General features: G+C 40.4%; 1 protein-coding gene and 1 long non-coding RNA gene across 3 annotated transcripts in view; one reads left to right on the forward strand and one right to left on the reverse strand.

Moving 5' to 3' along the window:
• The window catches only part of DIAPH3 (diaphanous related formin 3), an 882,879-nt gene that overhangs the window by 483,039 nt on the left and 376,300 nt on the right, over nucleotides 1-23,540 (reverse strand). Inside the window, exon 17 of the mRNA XM_056555485.1 lies at nucleotides 22,978-23,092. Within this exon, the coding sequence (XP_056411460.1) occupies nucleotides 22,978-23,092 (115 nt within the window). The remainder of the gene's footprint in view (nucleotides 1-22,977; nucleotides 23,093-23,540) is intronic.
• LOC130355406 (uncharacterized) overlaps nucleotides 1-23,540 on the forward strand; it is a 160,632-nt gene that overhangs the window by 117,409 nt on the left and 19,683 nt on the right. The window lies entirely within an intron of this gene.

Here is a 23,540-nt window from a genome sequence, read left to right on the forward strand (position 1 = left end):
CAGACCACTGGCCTGAAGCCTCTCTCAGAAATTCTAGGTGACAAACTCCTTTCTGCTTTACACAGGTTCCAATATAATCAACTACTACATTTCTATAACGCTAACAAAACCGTCTTACGCTTTCATAGACAATTGACCCCATACGAAACCCTCTGCTCGGCCTCCGCTCCTGTCCCACATGCGGTCGGAACTCTCTATGCATTGCTTATTGAGAAACACTCTGATGCCCCCCTGCCGTACCGAGCGGCATGGGAAAGGGAATTGCAGTGTGCTATTCCCGATGAGGACTGGTCTTGAGCCCTACGCTATTGTCATAAATCTAGTGTCTCATGCAAGGCACAGGAAACTAATTATAAAATCCTCACAAGGTGGTACAGGGTTCCGTCACTCTTGGCACGTATGTATCCTCAGGTTTCCGACACATGTTGGCGGTGCGGACGTTTGAAGGGGACGATGTCCCATATTTGGGTGACATGTCCGACGTTGAATATGTTCTGGACACAAGTGCTGTCCACTATAAATAGGCTGACGTCCCTTTCCATTGACTCCGACCCGCAACCTATCCTACTCTCTATATTTCCTTGCACACTCCCCCAAACATCAGTTGCTCTAGCTCACCACTTACTTATCTCGGCCAGAGCCGTGATTCCTCGCCTTTGGAAATCCCCACTTCCCCCAACTTACTCCTCCTGGCTGAAAGAAGTTACCTATGTTTGCAGGATGGAGGAGCTCCGAGCAGACTCTGCTAGGCAAATAGACAAATACTATGCTACCTGGTCTCCATGGCTATCCTACGTAGCCTCCCAGGAGTTCACTAGTGACAATTTAGATCTGCCAGTACACACGCTTAATCCCCTTCACTCATCCCCACATTAACTCACCAACGATTGGGACTCGCTATGTGGACAGGTGGAGTGGTCTCGTTCGATCAGGTAAGACTCTATATAGTCGTATGCTACGACTACTGCAACTTCCCTCTCCTCATCCCCCCACTACCCCCCTCTATCCCAAACTTTCTCTCTCTCTCTCTCATTTCACCCCTTCTCTCTCTCCTTCCACCATACAGTATGTTGTCGATCCTTTTGTGCCCTTCCTGTCTTCCCTGGCTCACCGCCTTACTGCTAGAGATTGTACCTGCTTTTTTCTTATTGTTGTCGAATTGTTATATGGCTACAAGCCCAGTTGGTCAATTACCGACCTACCTTTTAGAGTTCTCATATGAAGTAAGGCACTGTATATAGTAATGTCTACTTATTGTTGGTTGACTAGGATGCTTAGCATATTTGTGTCTTGTTGGCTTACTGGCCCCGCCAGTGCCGACATTTCATATACTGTTTATTTCTTGTATTATTGGAAAATCTTCAATAAATCTTTTACTTTGAAAAAAAAAATAAAATTTGAAAAAAAAATAAAATAAAAAATAAAAAAACCTGTCCACAACCTCAAAAATTCACACTCCAAACTCCACTATGGCCAAGACCAAAGAGTTGTCAAAAGACACAAGAAACAAAATTGTAGACCTGCACAAGGCTGGGAAGACTGAATCTGCAATAGGCAAGAAGCTTGGCGTGAAGAAATCAACTGTGGGAACAATTATTAGAAAATGGAAGACATCCAAGGCTCACTGATAATCTCACGCAATTTGGGGCTCCACGTAAGATCTCATCCCATGGTGTCAAAATGATCACAAGAACACGGGGGAAGTTAGTGAATGACCTGCAGAGAGTTAGAACCAGAATAACAAAGGCTACCATCAGTAACACACTACACTGCCAGGGACTCAAATCATGCAGTGCTAGACATGTCCCCATGCTTAAGCCAGTACATGTTCGGGCCTATCTTAAGTTTGCTAGAGAGCATTTGGATGAGCCAGAAGAAGATTGAGATAATTTCATATGGTCAGATGAAACCAAAGTAGAATTTTTCGGTAAAAACTGAACTCGTCCTGTTTGGAGGAGAAATAATGCAGAGTTTAATCCAAAGAACACTATACCTAATGTGAAGCATGGGGGTGGAAACATCATGCTTTGGGGCTGTTTTTCAGCAAAGGGACCAGGACGACTGATCCGTGTAAAGTAAAGAATGAATGGGTCACGTATCGTGAGATTTTGAGTGAAAAGCTCCTTCCATCAGCAAGGGCATTGAAGATGAAACGTGGCTGGGTCTTTCAGCGTGAAAATAATCCCAAACCCAAGAACCATTTGAAGGTCCCGGAATGGCCTAGCCAGTCTAAAGATCTCAACCCCATAGAAAATGGATGGAGTTGAAAATATGTGTTGCCCAGCAACAGCCCCAAAACATCACTGCTCTACAGGAGATTTGCATGGAGGAGTGGACCAAAATACAAGCAACAGTGTGTGAAAACCTGTTATATACCCTTTGTTTGCCAACAAAGAGTATATAACAAAGTACTGAGATGAACTTTTGTTATTGACCAAATACTTCTTGTCCACCATAATTTGCAAATAAATTCTTTAAAAACCAGACAATGTGATTTCATAGATTTTTTTTCTCATTATGTCTCTCAAAGTTGAGGGATACCAATGATTAAAATTACAGGCCTCTCTCATCCTTGCACAAGAATTGGTGGCTGACTAAATCCTTTTTTGCCCCACTGTAGGCAACACAGAGCATATATATATATATATATATATATATATATATATATATATATATATATATATATATATATATACACACACACACACACACACACACACACACAAATACATGTTGGCATAATTATACAACTCAAAATGGAATTGGAAACAGTCAAGTAACTATGTAAAAGATATGTGTCACATATGGAAATGGATTGGAACATAGTAAACAATTAGGGTGCGTTCACACGTCGGAATTCAAGAGGAATTTGAGCAGAAAAAATTACGTCCGAAGAATCGAAATTTCATTTTGCGACGAATTCGCGGAAAGGGGGAAGAAGGAAGGGGAGGGTTTGCGGGAGGGCCAAATCGGCCATTTTTTTGTGCTAGTCAGAAATTAGAGCTGCAAGTGTTATATAAGTCCCAAAATGTCCTGAAAAAATCAACAAATAAATTACAAGTTGATGTGGCTGACGAGTAAAAAAAGGGTGGAGTGTGGGGTGGAGAATGGGTGTCAGCCTTTTTCCATGGGCTGTCTCTTCTACATTTTTCCGCGTGAATTCCGCGTGAAAAACATACCAGAAATGCAATGTAATTGCTTATAATCTTAAACTCTGCTTGTTATATCATAAAAATACTCCTAGATCCAGCTTATCATTCAAACCAAGGTTGCCTTGCACATTCGTGCAAAGGATCCATTTGGCTTCAGTACGGAGCAGGATTTTCTTTCTATCCGTCCATGGTTTGAATGGGATATGATGTATACCAAAGAACTTCAATGCTGCCGGATTTCCATGAGTTTCATTTAAATGTTGTATAACTCAAGGAAACCCTTTTCTTATTTCAGGGAATATATATGTTCCCTGAAGTGTGTGTGCATGGGTCGGGTGGTACTACCCACATAAAACCGACCACAATAACATGTTAATGCGTAAATAACAAATTCTGTACGGCAGCATATGAAATCCTTGACTTGTATGGAATGTCCTCCGATGTTGTAACTTTTCCCATGTATTAAATTAGTACACCAGTTGCAGCCTTTACATTTAAAGTTCCCTACAGGGGTTGCGCTGTTCAGCCAATTAGATTTCTTTGTGTGGAATCGGCAATGAGTTACCATGTCTCCTATATTGGGGACCCGTTTAAACACTATGAGAGGTTTCTACCGCACATAATTCGTTATTTACGCATTAACGTGTGATTGTGGTCGGTTTTATATGGGTAGTACCACCCGACCCATGCACACACGCTTCAGGGAACATATATATTCCCTGAAATGCAAAAAGGGTTCTCCTAGAGTTATGCAACATTTTAATGAAACTCATGAAGGAAATCCGTCAGCAATGAAGTTCTTCGGTATACAGCGTATCCCATTCAAACCAGGGACGGACAGGAAGAAAATACTGCTCCGTACTGAAGCCAAATGGATCCTTTGCACGAATGCGCAAGGCAACCTTTGTTTGAATGATAAGCTGGATCTAGGAGTATTTTTATGATATAACAAGCAGAGTTTAAGATTATAAGTAATTACATAGCATTTCTGGTATGTTTTTAACCATTATTTAAAGTCACTAGCACTTATCTTGTGTGAGGCTGGGTTCACACTACGTTTTTCAACTAAGGTTCCCGCATACGTTTTCTATCAAAAACCGTATGGGGAAAAACGGATGGAACAGTATGGGAAAAAGTAAACCGTATGGGTTTTTAAACAGTATACTGTTTTTAAAAGTGCATACTGTTCCGTCCGTTTTTGTAGAAAAAAACCCATACGTTTTTGAAAATTTTGTCCATTTTTAATGGGAGGGGTCTTGGGTGGGGACTTTAGGATTCAAATGCGCATGTGCAAAGTAAAAACGTATACGTTTTTCCCGTATGGAACCGTATACATGTGCGTTTCCCATTGACGTCCATGTTAAAAAAAACGTATGCAGTTGCAGTACGGTTTTTAAACCGGAGTCAAAACCGTGGTTGACCACGATTTTGTCTCCGGTTTAAAAACCGTACTGCAACCGCATACGTTTTTTTTAACATGGACGTCAATGGGAAACGCACATGTATACGGTTCCATACGGGAAAAACGTATACGTTTTTACTTTGCACATGCGCATTTGAATCCTAAAGTCCCCACCCAAGACCCCTCCCATTAAAAATGGACAAAATTTTCAAAAACGTATGGGTTTTTTTTTCTACAAAAACGGACGGAACAGTATGCACTTTTAAAAACAGTATACTGTTTAAAAACCCATACGGTTTACTTTTTCCCATACTGTTCCATCCGTTTTTTTCCCCATACGGTTTTTGATAGAAAACGTATGCGGGAACCTTAGTTGAAAAACGTAGTGTGAACCCAGCCTGACACGCCTACCTGGTGACGTCAGGTACGACAGTGTATAACCGACACTGATGTGGCCAGGAGGCGTTAAGTTACCAAACGGCTGTTGCACCGTTTTGGGGAGAGGTCCTGGTGCCACCGCCCGCTGCGGACCCAGCTGCACCATGCACTTTGTATAGCATCATGAATAAATAGCAACGTTCTATAGCAGAAGCCTTGTGAATGCCATCCTTACTTTCTCTCTTGGATATATTACATGGAAGTGTTTTGTACTGTCTAGGATAGAGCACCACCTGTACTGCATCACCCCCGCTGATAGATTTTAGGCTGTAATGCAATCGGACTTATTACATCCCCTTGTATGTAGTACCAAATAACCTATATCTTACATTGCACAGACCCATATAAGGGCTTGTTTTTTGCGCCATCAATTGTACTTTGTAATGACATCAATCATTTAATAACAATTTGCTGCAAAAATCAAAAAAATATACATATATATTCGAGGGGCTTCCGTTTCTACGGTGGACTTATCGGTAAAATTATGCCTTAACTTTATTCTGTAGGTTCATGCGGTCACAAGGAAACCCAATTTATGTAGGTTTTATTTTATTTTACAAATTTTATAAAGTTATAATGCACCAAAATTAGTGTGTTTAAATTTGTCATCTTCTGACCCCTATATATATTTTTCTCCGCATACGGGGCCTCATTTTTTGTGCTGTGGTCTCAGGGGTGTGGACATTTTATAAAAAATGACATGTCCCCAGGACTAAAATGGAGCAAAATCTAATTGTCCCTCATGACGATCCACTTGTCCGGCCAATTTTCACTTTTACACTCTAATTTTTTCCTCCTCGCCCTATGATAGCCATAACTACCTACTATAATGATACCTTTTAATTGTTCCATAACATATTCTCTGGACTGAAAAAAAAAAAAAAAAATATATATATATATATATATATATATATATATATATATATATATATATTAGGTGAAGTGAAATTGAAATAGTAAAAGATAATTTTGCAGATTTGGTGGTTTTCTTTTCTACGCCATTTACCTTGTGGTTGAGATAACATGTTAGTTTCATACTTTAGGCCGGCCTGATTACAGCGTTACCAGATTTTATATAATTTATGTCATGTTTTATTAATTTAAAAAAAAATCTGAACTTCTTTGAATTTTTTTAATTGCCATTTTTTTGACCCCTTTATTTTCTTTTTGCATACCAGGCTGTATGAGGGCTAATTTTTTGCGCCATAATCTGTTTTTTGTATCGGTACCATTTTGGTATTGATCTGACTTTTTAATCGCTTTTTAACTTTTTTCCTGGGGATAATCTAAAAATTGCAATTATGTTTTTTTTTTTTTTTTTTTTTACATTTACCGTACCGGATACATAATGTTATATTTTAATAGGTCGTACAATTATTGTTTATTTTTATTATGCTTGTATGTATTTATATAGCAAAAGGGGGTCATTTGAACTTTTAATATGGAAGGGTTAATGTGTTTTTTTTTTTTTAACTTTTATTAAAACTTTTTTTATACACTTTATTAGACTTATAGGAGGAATAATTAGATTCCTCATACAGATGAATAGAGTTCTATTGAACTCATTGATCTGTGAGCTCTGCGATCCATTGATAGAGCCTGGTCCAGCCAGGCTCTATCAATGACAGAGCCGGACAGCAGGAAGCAGAGGTAAGTCCTACGGCTACCTCTATAGTGGATCGCCCCCCTGTGATCACGCTGTGGGGGGGGGGGCGATCCACCCCACTAGCCCACCAGGGAGCATTCACATGCCCCTTTAGACGCCACTGTCAGCTTTGACAGCGGCGATCTAAAGGGTTAATAGCGGCATGCTGGCTATTAGCGGCGGCCCCCGGCTACTGAAAACCGCCGGGGGCTGCAGAGTATGGAGCAGGCAGGAGTCCGGAGCCCGCTCCATACATACTGCTGAGCGCCGCATGCTGCCTATTAGCGGCGGTGTGAAACTTGCGCCCTGTAAAGACATGCGACCGCTCCTCCCCTCAGCTCTCCGAACGTTTCTGAAGCTAGAGCTGGGGGGAGCGAAGGCAGAGGATGTAGGTCTGCGCCCCCCTCTTCTCCACCCGTAGATCTGCATTGCAGAAAGAAGGCAGAGCAGGGGGAGTGAGGACGTACACAACTTCTCATCTCCCCCTGCTCTGCCTTCAGAGGACGCCAGTTTCCACAGCCGGGGGCTGCAGAGTATGGAGCGAGCACGAGTCGGGAGCCCGCTCCATACAGACTGCAGAGCGCCGCAGCACTTGTCAAGTCCGGCCCTGCTTGCCTGAAGCCGGGCTAAGGGCCTGAAAAATTCACCTGCTTGTCCCGGGCGTCGGGCAATAGGAATTCCACATCCCTGGGTCTAAAGTTTTTATCAGTGCCATTTTTGTTTTTATGGGATTTTTTGATTGTGCTAGTGTTATCCAACATAAGGCCTTATATGTACCTAAGCATGTGCAATAGAACTGCATCACACACTGCATTTTTTGAATAGATTCCATGAATTTACCATTTTATTTTGATATGGTTAAATACATAGATCCACTGAAATGCAGTAACACCTTATCCCGGGCCTTTATCAACCAGATCCCTTACAGCAAGGGTCTCCAACTGGTGGCCCTCCAGATGTTGCAAAACTTCAACTCCCAGCATTCCCGACAGCCATTAGGTGCAGAAAATGGCTGTCTGGGCATGTTCAGGCATGCTGGGAGATGAAGTTTTGCAACATCTGGAGGGACACTAGTTTTGGACCCCTGCCTTACAGGCTTGTGTGCACAAAACCTTAGTCTGTGGGACTAAACTATCATTCATTGTTTTGTGCTGCAAAATGTAAAATATCTGCAGGAAATTTTCACACAGAACTAGTTATTACTTTGCTTATATGTCTAATAGTAAGAACGCATACAGATAAATTTAACAGATCAACCCAAGAAGACAAAAGACATCATCATTGCCCTTCAATTTAATTAGAGCCCTATACATGAGACAATATTCTTAAATAATCCATTAGTAGAAATACAATTACCCACATGCTCATTTATAGAACAAAAATAGAGAGCCTCACTTATAATTATATTGGGGATTTCTTCCTTCTCTCATTGAATTACATTCAACCAATGCAAAAACTAGATTAAACTATTTGAAAATCATTTTTCTATATATTCTATTGCTATTTTACAGTTTCCATTCTAAGCAAATTGTTAAATCCATTGAACAAGAATTTACGGTTTGATCTTGGACTCATTAACAATTTTACAGAGGCAATTTCCTCACAATGGGCAAATTAACATTTAAAACTATAAAATTACAATCCATGGAAACAGATTTATTTTCTGGGGTTGGTGTTTAAGCTGATCTAAAAATACTGTCATAGTACATGATCAACATGAAAGATGATGAAAAATTATCACCATAAGATATTTTGTTTGTTTAGGTCTTGTCATTAGTGCATTTTTATTTAGAAATATGAAGTAAGAGTCATTAATATTGTGCATCAAACACAAGCATAAATTCTTAAAATGACTTCACACACACAAATTATATACTCCTTGATGGAGGAGGAAAGTTAATACCTATGATGCAGTAGCATTCCCTCACTGGCATTTGCCAGAAAGAACTCTTCAGCATGGCAGAGGCTGGCATTACATACACTCCATATTCATTGTCAACTTGGACCGGCTCCAATTAGGTGCACAATTGGAAAGAATACACCAGGAACCTGTTCAATAGCTTTTGCACATACAGTCATAGTCGTAAATGTTGGCACCCCTGATTTTTTTTCTAGAAAATGAAGTATTTCTCACAGAAAAGGATTGCAGTAACACATGTTTTGCTCTGTACTTGTTTATTCCCTTTTTGTGTATTGGAACTAAACCAAAAAAGGGAGGGAAAAAAGCTAATTGGACATAATGTCACACCAAACTCCAATAATGGGCTGGACAAAATTATTGGCACCCTTTCAAAACTGAGGAAAAATAAGATTGTTTCAAGCATGTGATGCTCCTTTAAACTCAACTGGGGCAAGTAACAGGTGTGGGCAATAAAAAAAATATCACACTTGAAAGCAGATAAGAAGGAGAAAAGTTCACTTGGCATTTGCATTGTGTGTCTGTGTGTGCCACACTAAGCATGGACAACAAAAAATGGAGAAGAGAACTGTCTGAGGAAAAATATCAACAATCTCCAGGTTACAAGTCCATCTCCAGAGATCTAGATTTGTCATTGTCCACAGTGTGCAACATTATCAAGAAGTTTTCTACCCATGGCACCGTAGATAATCTACCTGGGTGAGATAAGCAGCCCCAAACAAGTTCCATAGATATTCAAGCTGTCCTGCAGGCTCAGGGAGCATCAGTGTCAGTGCAAATGAAACTCTATGGCAGGAGAACCAGGAGAACTCCACTGTTGACACAGAGACCTAAAAAAGCAAGACTACATTTTGCCAAAATGAACTTGAGTAAGCCAAAATCCTTCTGGGAAAACGTCTTGTGGAAAGATGAGCCCAAGATACAGCTTTTTGGAAAAGCACATCACTCCACTGTTTACTGAAAAGGAAAGGAGGCATCCAAAGAAAAGAACACAGTACCTACAGTGAAATATGCAGGAGGGTAAATGATGTTGTTGGGTTGTTTTGCAGCCTCTGGGACTGGGTGCCTTGAATGTGTGCAAGGCATCATGAAATCTGAGGATTACCAATGGATTTTGGGTCACACTTTTCAGCCCAGTGTCAGAAAGCTGGGTTTGTGTTTGAGATCTTGGGTCTTCCAGCAGGGCATTGACCCCAAACATGCATTAAAAAGTACCCAAAAATGGATGGAAACAAAGCGCTGGAGAGTTCTGAAGTGGCCAGCAATGAGTCCAAATCTAAATCCCATTGAACACCTGTGGAGAGATCTTAAAATTGCTGTTGGGAAATGGCGCTCTTCCAATAAGAGAGACCTGGAGCAGTTTGCAAAGGAAGAGTTGTCCAACATTCCAGCTGAGAGGTGAAAGAAGCTTATTGATGGTTATAGGAAACGACTGATTTCAGTTATTTTTTCCAAAGGGTGTGCAACCAAATATTAGGGTAAGGGTGCCAATAATTTTGTCCAGCCCATTTTTGGAGTTTGGTGTGACATTATGTCCAGTTTGCTTTTTTGCCTCCCTTTTTTGGTTTAGTTCCAATATACACAAAGGGGATAAACATGTGTATAGCAAAACATGTATTACTGCAATCCTTTTCTGTGAGAAATACTTCCTTTTCTAGAAAAATTTCAGGGGTGCCAATATTTGCGGCCATGACTGTATGGATGGCTTCTGGATGATTATGTAAATACAGGTAGAAAACTCATCTGTTTATCTGAATATATTTTCTAGTATCATGAAATATTTCAGGAACCAGAGTACATAGTCAATATACATGTAGGGCCAACTTACTCTACAAGATGGTATTTAAGGCTTACTGCAAACCCTGTGCATTCAAGACAGTATGGGGCTTGGGCCTCAAACCTGTCATCTTATAATTAACAAAAAGGGAAAGCGCTCCTGGTGTGATAACGTTACGATTACGGTATAGTGTATAAAGCAATATTGCTCACCGAGAGGAGTTGTACTGCAACCAAGTACAACTATGGTGTAGGCATGAAATAGACCCTCAACGGGCGAAGCTCCACAGCCGCTCCTGGCAACACAAGTGAAGCACTCAAGACAGTTCCCTCCAAGGAAAAGCACAGGATAGAGCCAGCGCACACAACTCCAGGTACAAACTGTTTCGCTGGATAACCAGCTTCATCAGGCAACCGCCTGCGGTCGACCGCAGGGCCGGCGGCGTGTGAAGTCACGCCTCCACCCCATGTGACGCCACGCCTCCGCCCCGTGTGACGTCATGCTCTGCCCCTCAATGCAAGCTTACAGGAGGGGGCGTGATAGCTATCACGCCCCCTCCCGTAGGCTTGCATTGAGAGGTGAAGCGTGACGTCACGCGGAGGCATGACGTCACACGCCGCCGGCCCTGTGGTCGCCGGTAATCAGTCCCGGAGCGAACACGCTCCGGGGACTGATTACAAATGGGGACTCCCGCGATCAGGCATCTTATCCCCTACGCTTTGGATAGGGGATAAGATGTGTAAGCACCGGAGTACCCCTTTAATGCACGAGAGGCCCAATGTGCTTCCATATTAGAGCAAGTAAGTCAACTATTTCTGCATATCTACATAATACACACTTGGGGTGCATTCACACACATCAGATCCGCTGTGGATTCTAAGTAGCAGATTTGCAGTTGTAAAAGCTGCATCCCAGCTGAGCCTTAAAAATAACATGAAATAACAGCTATGCATTAAAGGGGTATTGCAGGATTTTTTTTTTTATTTGACTATTCTACAGGGGCTGTAAAGTTAGTGTAGTTCATAATATAGTGTCTGTACCTGTGTGTGACTGTTTTCTCACAATTCTTCTGTGATTTTAACCCAAATATGTATTTTTAACAGCATAAAAAATGACTGTTGTCTCAGATTTTTCCCAGATTGCAATGTGGCCGAGACCTGACTAGTCAGCTGATGACAAGGAGTCTGACTGCTTCAATGGGTGGAGGGATCGCTTGGTGGGAGAGAGATCAATCTGCACCTAATGCAACAGCTATAGGCACCCTGATTGAAAACCACAGGTCTTTTGAATGGATGCAGCTCATTTATGTTTCAATGGGTGGAGTGGCTGATGTGTGGGAGGGAGGAAAATGGAAATATGGGATTTGTAGGCAAAGAAGACAACTGAAATAGGAAATACCAGTTCACAAAAAGCTAGCCACAGTGTAATTGTAATCTCACAACATAGCCATTTATCCCCAAGGCAAGCGCAGATGCTTCCTAAGCATATCCATTACTGTCTGCCAGGTACATACTAAAATCACCTTATAGTGGATAACTCTTTAAAAGATACCTTTGCTTTATGGTCCATGCAGCTTTGAGATTTTTTATTTATTTTTTGCCACAAGAGTGAGGTGCAATTTCTTATAAGATTAGATCAAATTTAAAGCAATTTGAATAATTGGATTCATTATTAATTTGCAAGTTGCATTTTGTTCTTAAATGAAATTGTGATATTTGTGCATAAAATGATGCTTCCGTGCAGTACTATACAAATCACTTTCTAACAGGAATATAATCGACATATCTTCATGAAACATTTAAATGTCAGCTTAGCAAATATAATTTATAATGATTGGAAAGGGTGTGCTATATTGAAGTGCAGGATATATAGGAGTAGGATTTGTTTTCTTTAATAGACTGGATATATTACGAAATAATGCTGCAGCGGTGTGAATGGCAGCCTTCTAATGGCAAGTATATTCATGAGGACTACATTTTAATATCCCCATGCTCAGAGAACATGCACCTATAATTAATTTTCAAAGTGAATTCTAAATTTATTAAGTTCCAATTTCTCAGTAAGAAATGGTCTGACGATGGCAATGCCTGCTGATGCTTCTCAATAAAGGGGGACGAATGCAATATCACACAATGAATGATCTAAGGTCAACATGTGTGTCATTGTGGCACTGAACTACTTAAGTGGATGAACTAAAGATATAAAACACCGTACACAGAAATTGTTCATGACAGAATAGATGGAAAAGTTTCTATTCTAGCAGCAGGAACAAGAGTGACATCTTGTGACATTTCTATAAAGCAAAGGAAAATCATAATAATGGGTTTCTTTTCTGTAGCTATGCTTTAAAGCATACACAATCCGTCGGAAAAGGACAAATTACAGATATGCCATTGAGCATCTGAAAAACATTTCCCACAACTCTTAAATGTGGAAACATAAAATAATAGATATAGCACGAGGACATTATTGCAATTCAAGGATGCAATTTATACATATCTGGTAAAAATTCCAGAAGGTTAAGATGTGAATTATAATTCTCTGTCAAAATAATAGAAACCACAAAAAAAACCTGATGGACACTATATAAAGGACCACTTTTTCAGTCAAAAGCAAAAGAACGCTTAAGAAACCAGAGCCCAAGTATTGTTATTGAATTTCCAGTGACAGTACAATGTGTGCTCTGTTTAAACATTATTCATAGTCCAGCAATAAAAATAGAAAACAAAGATAAAAGAATAAGGTTTAGTTGCGTTGTCAGTGAATTAGTGTTGAACTCTAATTCTGTCAAAATAATAGAAACCACAAAAAGCACAAGAAAAACACAAAAAAAACGATGGATGCTATATAAAACATGGCACAACATTCGCAGTTTAGTTCATATGACTGACACTGGACAGTGGCAGTGTGTAGACAAAACCATAACACCAGCATGAACAAAGCATATATAGTCAGCCTACTGTCTTATTGGATCTGCTCCTAAGCTCCAAAGCTTGGACAATCCTATCAGCCATGGCAGTTACCAGATGTATGTATTGTGGATCTCGCTTTTCCATGATTGTCAATCTTGTTACCTTCACAGTTACACTCCTGGATGGCTTTAACAGGTATACCAGCCATTAACACTTATACCCTATCTGCAGTATATGATTGGGTTGGAATGGTGTGATGGTCACCCATGCACGTTGCTTCTCATTCATGGTCTATGAGAGCTGTTGGAGATGGCATAGTACAGCACTCTGCTATTTCCGCAGCTCCCCCTAGACAATAAATGGAGCAGCAGATCTACGGTGATAAGGTGAGAGGATCATTGTCATCACATTAATGGCTGGAGTAACCTTTTAAATGTATCTATGTGAATGAATACAAATGCAAAGGGATTTTGTCTACACTTCCACATAGGAATGGGGGTCTCAAATAGGGAGTAATTGACTTGAGAAGCTAGAAAATCACTTGTCTAGAAGAGATTAGGGGTTAAAGGAGTTATCCACCATAAGGTGATTTTAGTACATACCTGCCAGAACTGGGTATTTCCTGTTGGATTTTGTTCCCTAAACTACACATCCCATAGTTCCATGCTTGCAAGTATGAGACCACTTTCCACCCTCCCACACATCAGCTATCACACCCTTTAAAACACAATGTTTTCTAACCAGGGGGCCTACAGTTGTTGTAAAATTGAAGCAGAACAGGCTCCCTCTGATCATCTGAGTAGCTATGTCATGTCTCGACGCACTGCAACCTGGGAAATCCCGAGACATGAGTAATTTTGTTAAAAATAAATATTGGTGCGATAATCACAGAACAAATGTGAGACCACCATCACATACAGGTACAGACACTTTATTATCAACTACACTAACTTTACAGCCCCTGTAGCATAGTCAAATACCAGCATTTTCTTGGTAGTATGGGGTAGACAGATTCTCTATAGTGGCCTCACTGGGATACAGGGCACTAAAGGGGTTAAAGTCTGAAATGGTCATGCTGCACATATATTTCCCATGAATCCTCTGGCTTTGCAAACAGAGTTGGAGGTGGTTCAATTTACAAAACATTACCAACTTATTTGCCAGGCTAGTCTTCCAGCATCAAAGAAGCCTAAATAGCGGAACTCATATGTGGGTTGGAGTAAGTTAACACCACATGTAGTTTTCACCCTGTCTCTAATTCAAAGGGCATTATTAGAGAAATGCTGCCATGAGGTGAAGGTGATTTGACCTGTAATCAGAACTGAGGTGTCTAACAAAGATCTGAAGTCTTAAGAGAATACTGTAGACAGCAAAAATATTATGATGTCCCCTAATGGCCTGACCAACTCCTTTTTTTTTTTTTTTTTTAAAGTTTTATTGGTTTGAAATTATATAACAAAAAAAAAAAAAAAAACAAACAACAATGTAAAAGAATAGCAGTCAGATAGTAACCGATACCATAATGTAGCGACATACAGTAAGGACAATACTGAGTAACATACTAGGCAATCCAAGTCATATAAGCCAGAATGACGATCAGAAAGAAGACTCAGTAACCAATACTGACCAACTCAATTTTAATATGCACGTATTACCTGCACTAGTCTGTTTTCCCTGTTGGAATATGCTGTGACAGGCAAGGAGCGAAGAAAAACCTGCCATCCTTTGTCCACTCAGTCTCCTCTCTCCCCGCTCAACAGAGATAATGTGACACGTTTTCCTGGCCTTTAGCATCCTCATGTTGTAATAAATGCCTGTTTCTGAGGTCATACTGACAAGCAGTGCCCCTTTCTAACATTGTCCAACCAAACCAAATCTCTCTATCACAGTCTGTCAAGCCACACCCCTCTGACGTCAAGCCTAGTATAATGTAGTTTTACTAGGGTGTGCAGGAAGAAGGTCTTCACAGAAAATAGACTAAAATGTAACTTTTAACCTCCTAACGACAATGAACGTAAATGTACGTCATGGTGACGTGGTACTTAACGCACCAAGACTTACATTTACGCGCCTACATGACTGCGAGCACCGGATCGGTGCTCGCGTCATGCGCGGCAGGTCCCGGATGCTATCAGCAGCCAGGGACCCGCCGGTAATGGCGGACATCCGCAATCATGCGGATGTCCGACATTAACCCCTCAGATGCCGTGATCAAGACAGATCATGGCATCTGCGGCAGTGCGGTACTTTAAATGGATGATCAGTGCTGCCGCGGTTATACGATCATCCAGCATGGCGGCCGGAGGTCCCCTCACCTTGCTCTGGCCATCTAAAGGGGTCTTGTGCTCTGGTCTGAGATCGAGCAGACTAGAGCAGAAGATTACAGATAATACTGATCAGTGCTGTGCCCTATGCATAGCACTGAACAGTATTAACATTCAAACGATTACTAAAGATAGTCCCCGATGGGGACGATTAAAGTGTAAAAATGAAAGTAGAAAAAGGTTTAAAAATATAAAAAAGTAAAAATAATGTGAAAAAGCCCCTCCCCCAATAAAAATGAAAAAATTTCATTTTTCCCATTTTACTTCCATTAAGTGTAAAAAAAGAAAATAAAAAAACACATATTTGGTATCGCCGCGTGCATAGATGTCCAAACTATTAAAATATAATGTTATTGATCTGCGTGAACGTTAAAAAAAAAACGCAAAATTGCTGCTTTTTTGAAACATTTGATTAAGAAAAATAATCAAAAAATGTATAAAAGTTTTATAACCACAAATGTGGTATCAATAAAAAGTACAGATCATGGCGCAAAAAATGAGCCCTCATACCGCCGCTTATACGGAAAAATGAAAATGTTAAAGGTCGTCAAAATAGAAGAATTTTAAACATTCTAATTTGGTTAAAAAGTTTGCGATTTTTTTTTTAAGCACAACAGTAATAGAAAAGTATGTTATCATGGGTATCATTTTAATCATATTGACCCATAGAATAAAGAACACATCATTTTTACCGTAAATTGTACGGCGTGAAAACGAAACCTTCCAAAATTAGCGAAATTGTGGTTTTCTTTTTAATTTCCCCACACAAATAGTATTTTTTTTGTTGCACCATACATTTTATGGTAAAATGAGTGATGTAATTACGCAGGACAACTGGTCAAGCAAAAAAAAAAAAAAAAAGTCCTCATACTAGTCTGTGGATGAAAATATATAAGATTTACGATTTTATAAGACGAGGAGGAAAAAACAAAAATGCTAAAATAAAATTGGCCTGGTCCTTAAGGTCAAAAGGGGCTTGGTCCTTAAGGGGTTAATACTTGCCCATAAAATGAAACCAGATGGGTTTCCGTAATGCCAAGAGAGCCACAACAAATCACAGCAACACACACAGAGAGGAAGCAAATCAATGGAGAAGAGCACATGGGTGAACCTCAATGGGGAATGTCCAATGCCACCCAGGAAACCACCAGGGGATGACCCAGGATATTTTTTTCTCTTTTTTAAGACTGCTAGATAACCCATTTGATTAAGGCTGTGTTCACATGTTACATTTTACAGCAGTTGCACACATTTTACAGCATTTTGGCTATTTCTGCTGCTATTTTTGTGGTGACAAAATTGTGGCAAAAAAATGAACTTTTTACCATGATTTTCACAATTGAAGTACAATATCACCAATTCCATTATGTTGGGAAAGTCACAACAAAAACAGAAAAACTGCATCAAGAAATGAAATGTGTGGGTGCTAGTAGGTAGAGGATCTGGTAGGTAATGAGGTCATCCTGCAGTTTACAGGAAGTCAGACTCTGCTCTGATATCCTGCGACACACTATATGCACAGTAACTTTGTCAGACTGGTGATCACATGATCAAATTAGAGTAATAAAACACATGTGGCACTGTAGGAAGTGATGGTAAGTGTGTGCATGGCTTCTTTATAATATTTGCAGTGCATTGGCTCATGATCCACTTTTCATAGCCAGGAAAAGAAATTCAAAAGAAAAAACAAAGGAGCCAACTTGGAGGCTGTCACTGTCATGGCATCACAATGACTGGCACATTGTAGATCTAGTTGCACTTGTTTTATTGTTATGGGTCTACCCACTTTGAGTCTTTCCTGCAAGATCCACTACATTTCCTGACCATCTGGCACAAAAACCCAACACTTTGTTACCTTCTCCTCCAGCACGGGCTGATATGCCTGACCAAGCCTTTCACAGACATAAAAAAGAAGGTTGTGATCCAGCGTAAACAGACAGATGTTAACATCATAGTATAATCAACACTAACACGTTTAATTTTATTTTTTCTTAATAATGGTGTATGGGTTTAGTGGACTTTTTATATTACTTTGTCGGTTCCCCACCAATATTCAAAGTTTCTTGGTATTTGCCATGATTAAGAGTGTGTTGATGGTCAAAATACGATGGTATAGTTCAGGGGTTCTCAACCAGGGGTACGCCAAGGGTTGTTCAGCGATACGGCAATTCGCTGACAAATACCGGCCATGCATGACAGACACATATACAGTCATGGCCGTAAATGTTGGCACCCCTGAAAGTATTTCTCATAGAAAAGGATTGCAGTAACACATGTTTTGCTATACATATGTTTATCCCCTTTGTGTGTATTGGAACTAAACCAAAAAAAGGGAGGAAGAAAGCTAATTGGAAATAATGTCACACCAAACTCCAAAATGGTCTGGACAAAATTATTGGCACTCAACTTAATATTTGGTTGCACACCCTTTGGAAACCATAACTGAAATCAGTCACTTCCTATAACCATCAATAAGCTTCTTACACCTCTCAGCCGGAATGTTGGACCACTCTTCCTTTGCAAACTGTTCCAGGTCTCTCTTATTGGAAGGGTGCCTTATCCCAACAGCAATTTTAAGATCTCTCCACAGGTGTTCAATGGGATTTAGATCTGGACTCGTTGCCGGCCACTTCAGAACTCTTCAGCGATTTATTGCCATCCATTTCTGGGTGCTTTTTGGACATATGTTTGGGGTCATTGTCCTGCTAGAAGATCCAGGACCTCAGATTTCATGATGCCTTGCACACATTCAAGTCACCCAGTTCCAGAGGTTGCATGTCAACCCCAAAACATCATTGAACCTCCACCATATTTTACTGTAGGTACTGTGTTCTTTTCTTTGTAGGATTCCTTTTTTGGTAAATTATAGAATGATGTGCTTTACAAAAAGCTCTATCTTGGCCTCATCTGTCCACAAGATATTTTCGCAGAAGGATGTTTGCTTACTCAAGTTCATTTTGGCAAAACGTAGGACAGCTTTAAAGGGGTATTCCAGGAAAAAAATTTTTTTTATATATATCAACTGGCTTCAGAAAGTTAAATAGATTTGTAAATTACTTCTATTAAAAAAATATTAATCCTTTCAGTACTTATGAGCTTCTGAAGTTAAGGTTGTTCTTTACTGTCTAAGTAATCTCTGATGACACGTGTCTCGGGAACCGCCCAGTTTAGAAGCAAATTCCCATAGCAAAACTCTTCTAAACTGGGCGTTTCCCGAGACAGGTGTCATCAGAGATTACATAGACAGAAATGAACAACCTAAACTTCAGAAGCTCATAAGTACTGAAAGGATTAAGATTTTTTAATAGAAGTAATTTACAAATCTGTTTAACTTTCTGGAGCCAGTTGATATTTAAAAAAAAGTTTTTCCCTGGATAACCCCTTTAATATCTTTGGAACTTGTTTGGGGCTGCTTATCCACCATCCGGACAATCCTGCGTTGACGCCTTTCATCAATTTTTCTCTTCCGTCCGTCCACACCCAGGGAGATTTGCTACAGTGACATGGGTTGCAAACTTCTTGATAATGTTGCGCACTTTGGACAAAGGCAAATCTAGATATCTGGAGATGGACTTGAGACCTTGAGATTGTTTCCACAATTTTGGTTCTCAAGTCCCCAGACAGTTTTCTTCTCTTTCTGTTGTCCATGTTTAGTGTAGCACACACAGGCATACAATGCAAATAATAAGTTAACTTCTCTCCTTTTCATCTGCTTTCAGGTGTGATTTTTATATTGCCCACACCTGTTACTTGCCCCAGGTGAGTTTAAAGGCACATCACATGCTTGAAAAAATCTTATTTTTCCACAATCTTGAAAGGGTGCCAATGATTTTGTCCAGACCATTTTTGGAGTTTGGTGTAACATTATGTCCAATTAGATTTTTTTTTTCCTCCCTTTTTTTGGTTTAGTTCCAATACACAAAAAGGGAATAAACATGTATATAGCAAAACATGTGTTACTGCAATCCTTTTCTGTGAGAAATACTTAATTTCCTAGAAAGAAATTCAAGGGTGCCAACATTTACGGACATGACTGTAGATCAGTACTGTTAAATATATGTCACTTTTTATTCCACTTTTTCTGAGGTGATTTCTTTTACATTTTTATTAATAAAATGGGGAAAGAGGTGATACTATTTTTATTGGGGGAGGGGCTTATTCAGTGTTGTTTTGTTTGTTTGGTCCCCACAGAGGGCTAAAGATATGTATGGAATGCTATTACTGTTAAGGGTTATTGACTGTTCAGAATTATCTGCAATCTATTTGTATGGTCTGCCAGAAAGCAGACCATACAGATGGATCCCACTAGAGCGGCATTAAAGGGGTAGTCCAGTGGTGAAAAACGTATCCCCTATCCTAAGGATAGGGGATAAGTTTGAGATCGCGGGGGGTCCGACTGCTGGGGACCCTTGCGATCTCTCTGTACGGGGGGCCAGGCTCTCCAGCCAGATAGTGGGTGTCGACCCCCGCACGAAGCGGCGGCCGACACGCCCCCTCAATACAACTCAATGGCAGAGCCGGAGATTGCCGAAGGCAGCGCTTCGGCTCTGCCATAGAGTTGTATTGAGGGGGCGTGTTGGCCGCCGCTTCGTAGGAAGGTCGACACGCCCCCTTCCCGCGGGCTGTCGGGGGTCCGTACAGGAGATCGCAAGGGGCCCCAGCGGTCAGACCCCCCGCGATCTGCAACTTATCCCCTATCCTTAGGATAGGGGATAAGTTGTTCACCACTGGACTACTCCTTTAAGGAGGCCTCCAGACACCATCTTGATTCATCAGACCCTGCATTAGCGCTGAGGGTGGTCCAATGAACCCCCAAATACTATTGATGCAGTGATCAGTATTGATCGTATAATCTGAAAAGTTAATGGCAAACATCAGCTCAATCACTGATGTCTGCCATTATACAAGAGGTCCCGGATGATGGTAACAGCAGCCCACTTGTTCTGATCACAGTGTCTGGTGATGCAATGATTGCGGAACGCCACAACATACATGTACAACATCACAGCAATGTACATGTACGTCAAGTATTCTCAAGGGGTTAAAGGCTATGGACTAGGAATGAATGTGAATACAGAGGTAAATATTGGGATTTCAATAAAAAACAAAACAAATACTAATATAACCATTCCCCTCATTTGATAATATGAAATAAGGGGAATTAGCTATATGAAATGAAGGGTATCATACAGTAGGCAATAGGACGGGGAATGGCTATATGAAGGGGAACATACGCTATATGAGGGGGAACATACGCTACATGAGGGGGAACATACGCTATATGAGGGATGTGGCTATAAGGGTTATATGAGGGGAGTGGCTATATGGGGGGGAATGGGCAATATTCAATTCATATAGCCATTTCCCCTCATATAGCTGTTCACTCTGATACAACCATTACTCTCCTAGTTCAATCCCCTCCACATCATTATTCTTGACTGGCTATTAAATGGGAAGGGATAAACTTAACCCCCTCTCCCCATTTCATGTACCTGGCCTGACCTGCTCACTCTGTTTCAAAAAGACCACCATACCCTGAATGATCTTTATTAGAGTACCAAATAAATGGGACCCCCAGGTTCTAGGATGCAGCACCCCTCTGTCATTACTGCACAGAGCAAATTCGCTCTGTGCATAATGACAGGCAATACAGGGGCCGGAGCATCGTGACATCACGGCACCCCCCCTCATTGCAAGTCTATTGGAGGGGGCGTGGCGGCCGTCACGCCCCCTCCCATAGACTTGTATTAAGGGAGCAGGCCGTGACGTCACAAGGGGCAGAGCCATGACATCACGATGATCCGGCCCCTTTATCGCTGGTCATTATGCACAGAGTGAGTTTGCTCTGTGCAGTAATGACAGAAGGGTGCTGCAACCGACATCCCGGGGGTTCCCAGCAGCGGGACCCCCACGATCAGACATCTTATCCCCTATCGTTTGGATAGGGGATAAGATGTCTAGGGGCGGAGTACACCTTTAATATAGATAGACAATCCCCCACCATGTCCTCCAACAATAAGTAATTTAATTTAAAGTTATGTTTTACTATTGGTAAAGGGGGATTTAAAGGGGTACTCCGATGAAATTTTTTTTTTTTTTCAAATCAACTGGTGCCAGAAAGTTAAAAAGATTTGTAAATAACTTCTATTAAAAATTTTTAATCCTTCCTGTACTTATTAGCTGCTGAATACTACAGCAGAAATTATATTCTTTTTGAAACACAGAACTGTCTGCTGACATCACGAGCACAGTGCTCGCTGCTGACATCTCTGCCCATTTTATGAACTGTCCAGAACAGCATATGTTTGCTATGGGGATTTCCTTTTACCCTGAACAGTTCCTAAAAATGGACAGAGATGTCAGCAGAGAGCACTGTGCTCATGATGTCAGCAGACAGCTCTGTGTTTCAAATGGAAAATAATTTCCACTTTAGTATTCAGCAGCTAATAAGTACAGGAAGGATTAAGCTTTTTTAATAGAAGTAATTTACAAATCTGTTTAACTTTCTGGCACCAGTTGATTTAAAAAAAAAAAAGTTTTTCACCGGAGTACCCCTTTAAGTGTATTAGTAACCCCTAAGTTAAATGTTGTTGTTCATTATCAGTAGCACCCTCTCTCTTCACTTTGGGTCTAATTTGTTGTAAGCATCTTATTAGAACAACTGCATTTCAAGTGGGAGAGAAACACACCTATGCTATCACGCCCCCTCCCGTAGGCTTGCATTGAGGGGCGGAGCGTGACGTCACATGGGGGCGGGGGCGTGACATCACACGCCTCCGACTCTGAGGTCGACCGTAATCAGACCCGGAGCGAACACGCTCCGGGGACTGATTACAAACGGGGTGCTGCGTGCATGATCGTGGGCGTCCCCAGCTGCAGGACTCCCGCAATCAGGCATCTTATCCCCTATCCTTTGAATAGGGGATAAGATGTGTAAGCACCGGAGTACCCCTTTAATTTTTTATTTTTTTTTTATTCCTGGATAACCCCTTTAATTATCTTCAATTGCTTTATTATTAGGTCTAATGTTGTGAAACAAAGGCATAACTTAAAGCTCCTGGGCCCAAATGAAATTTTTTTTTAAAAAATAGATTTTTATGGTCCCCTATCTACTGTGTGTCTTTGGACACCGAGGCATTCAGAACTCTCCAAATTTGTTTCTCTAACTATAGCAATATTCTACTTATCTGGTATCTGCAGGATACAAGACTATTGAGTGACAAAATAAAAGAAGCAAATCAACTGAAAATATGAAGGAATGTAATGGATAAACATTCAATCTTTTGATTATAAAGGTCCAGCACTTTTAATTTACATTTAAGAAGATAGTGAACCAGTGGGACTTGCAGATTATCATACAGTCAACATAATGACTGGCATAAGTGTTATTCCAAGTTATTCCTTGTTACCTTTTCTTTGACATGAGAAAGTAGTCTCCAGTTGATTAAATAAATCCTTATCTTCAAATTTGTCCTCCTTTGCATTCACCCAGAAACAATTCTCAGTCATTTCATTTGGTCGAATCTGAAAAATTAATTTACAGAAAGGACAGTAAAGACTGAATATACATTTAGGGTACGATCACATGTACGCAGATTTGATACGCAGGATTTGATACGCAGGATTTTCTGCTGCAGATTTCAATGTAAACTAAATAACTGAGCACAGCTTCAAATTTGCAGATACAAATCCTGCGCATCAAATCTGCGCAGGATCCTGTATGTGTTACATTTAATCTCAATTCTACTATATATATATATATATATATATATATATATATATATATATATATACATTAGACATTATCAAATAACAAATCTTAAAAATTAAACAAGTTTATTTAAATTCTGTCATTATTTATATGCCATCTCATCAGTGCCAGCTGCATCCCACTGCCTAGTAATATTTAAACAATCTTCTGTAGTTAGTGTTTTCCTGAGCTAGTAGACTTTTGACTTTTTAAAACAACATT

Source organism: Hyla sarda, chromosome 2 (assembly GCF_029499605.1).
Source record: "Hyla sarda isolate aHylSar1 chromosome 2, aHylSar1.hap1, whole genome shotgun sequence".
NCBI lineage: Eukaryota > Metazoa > Chordata > Amphibia > Anura > Hylidae > Hyla > Hyla sarda.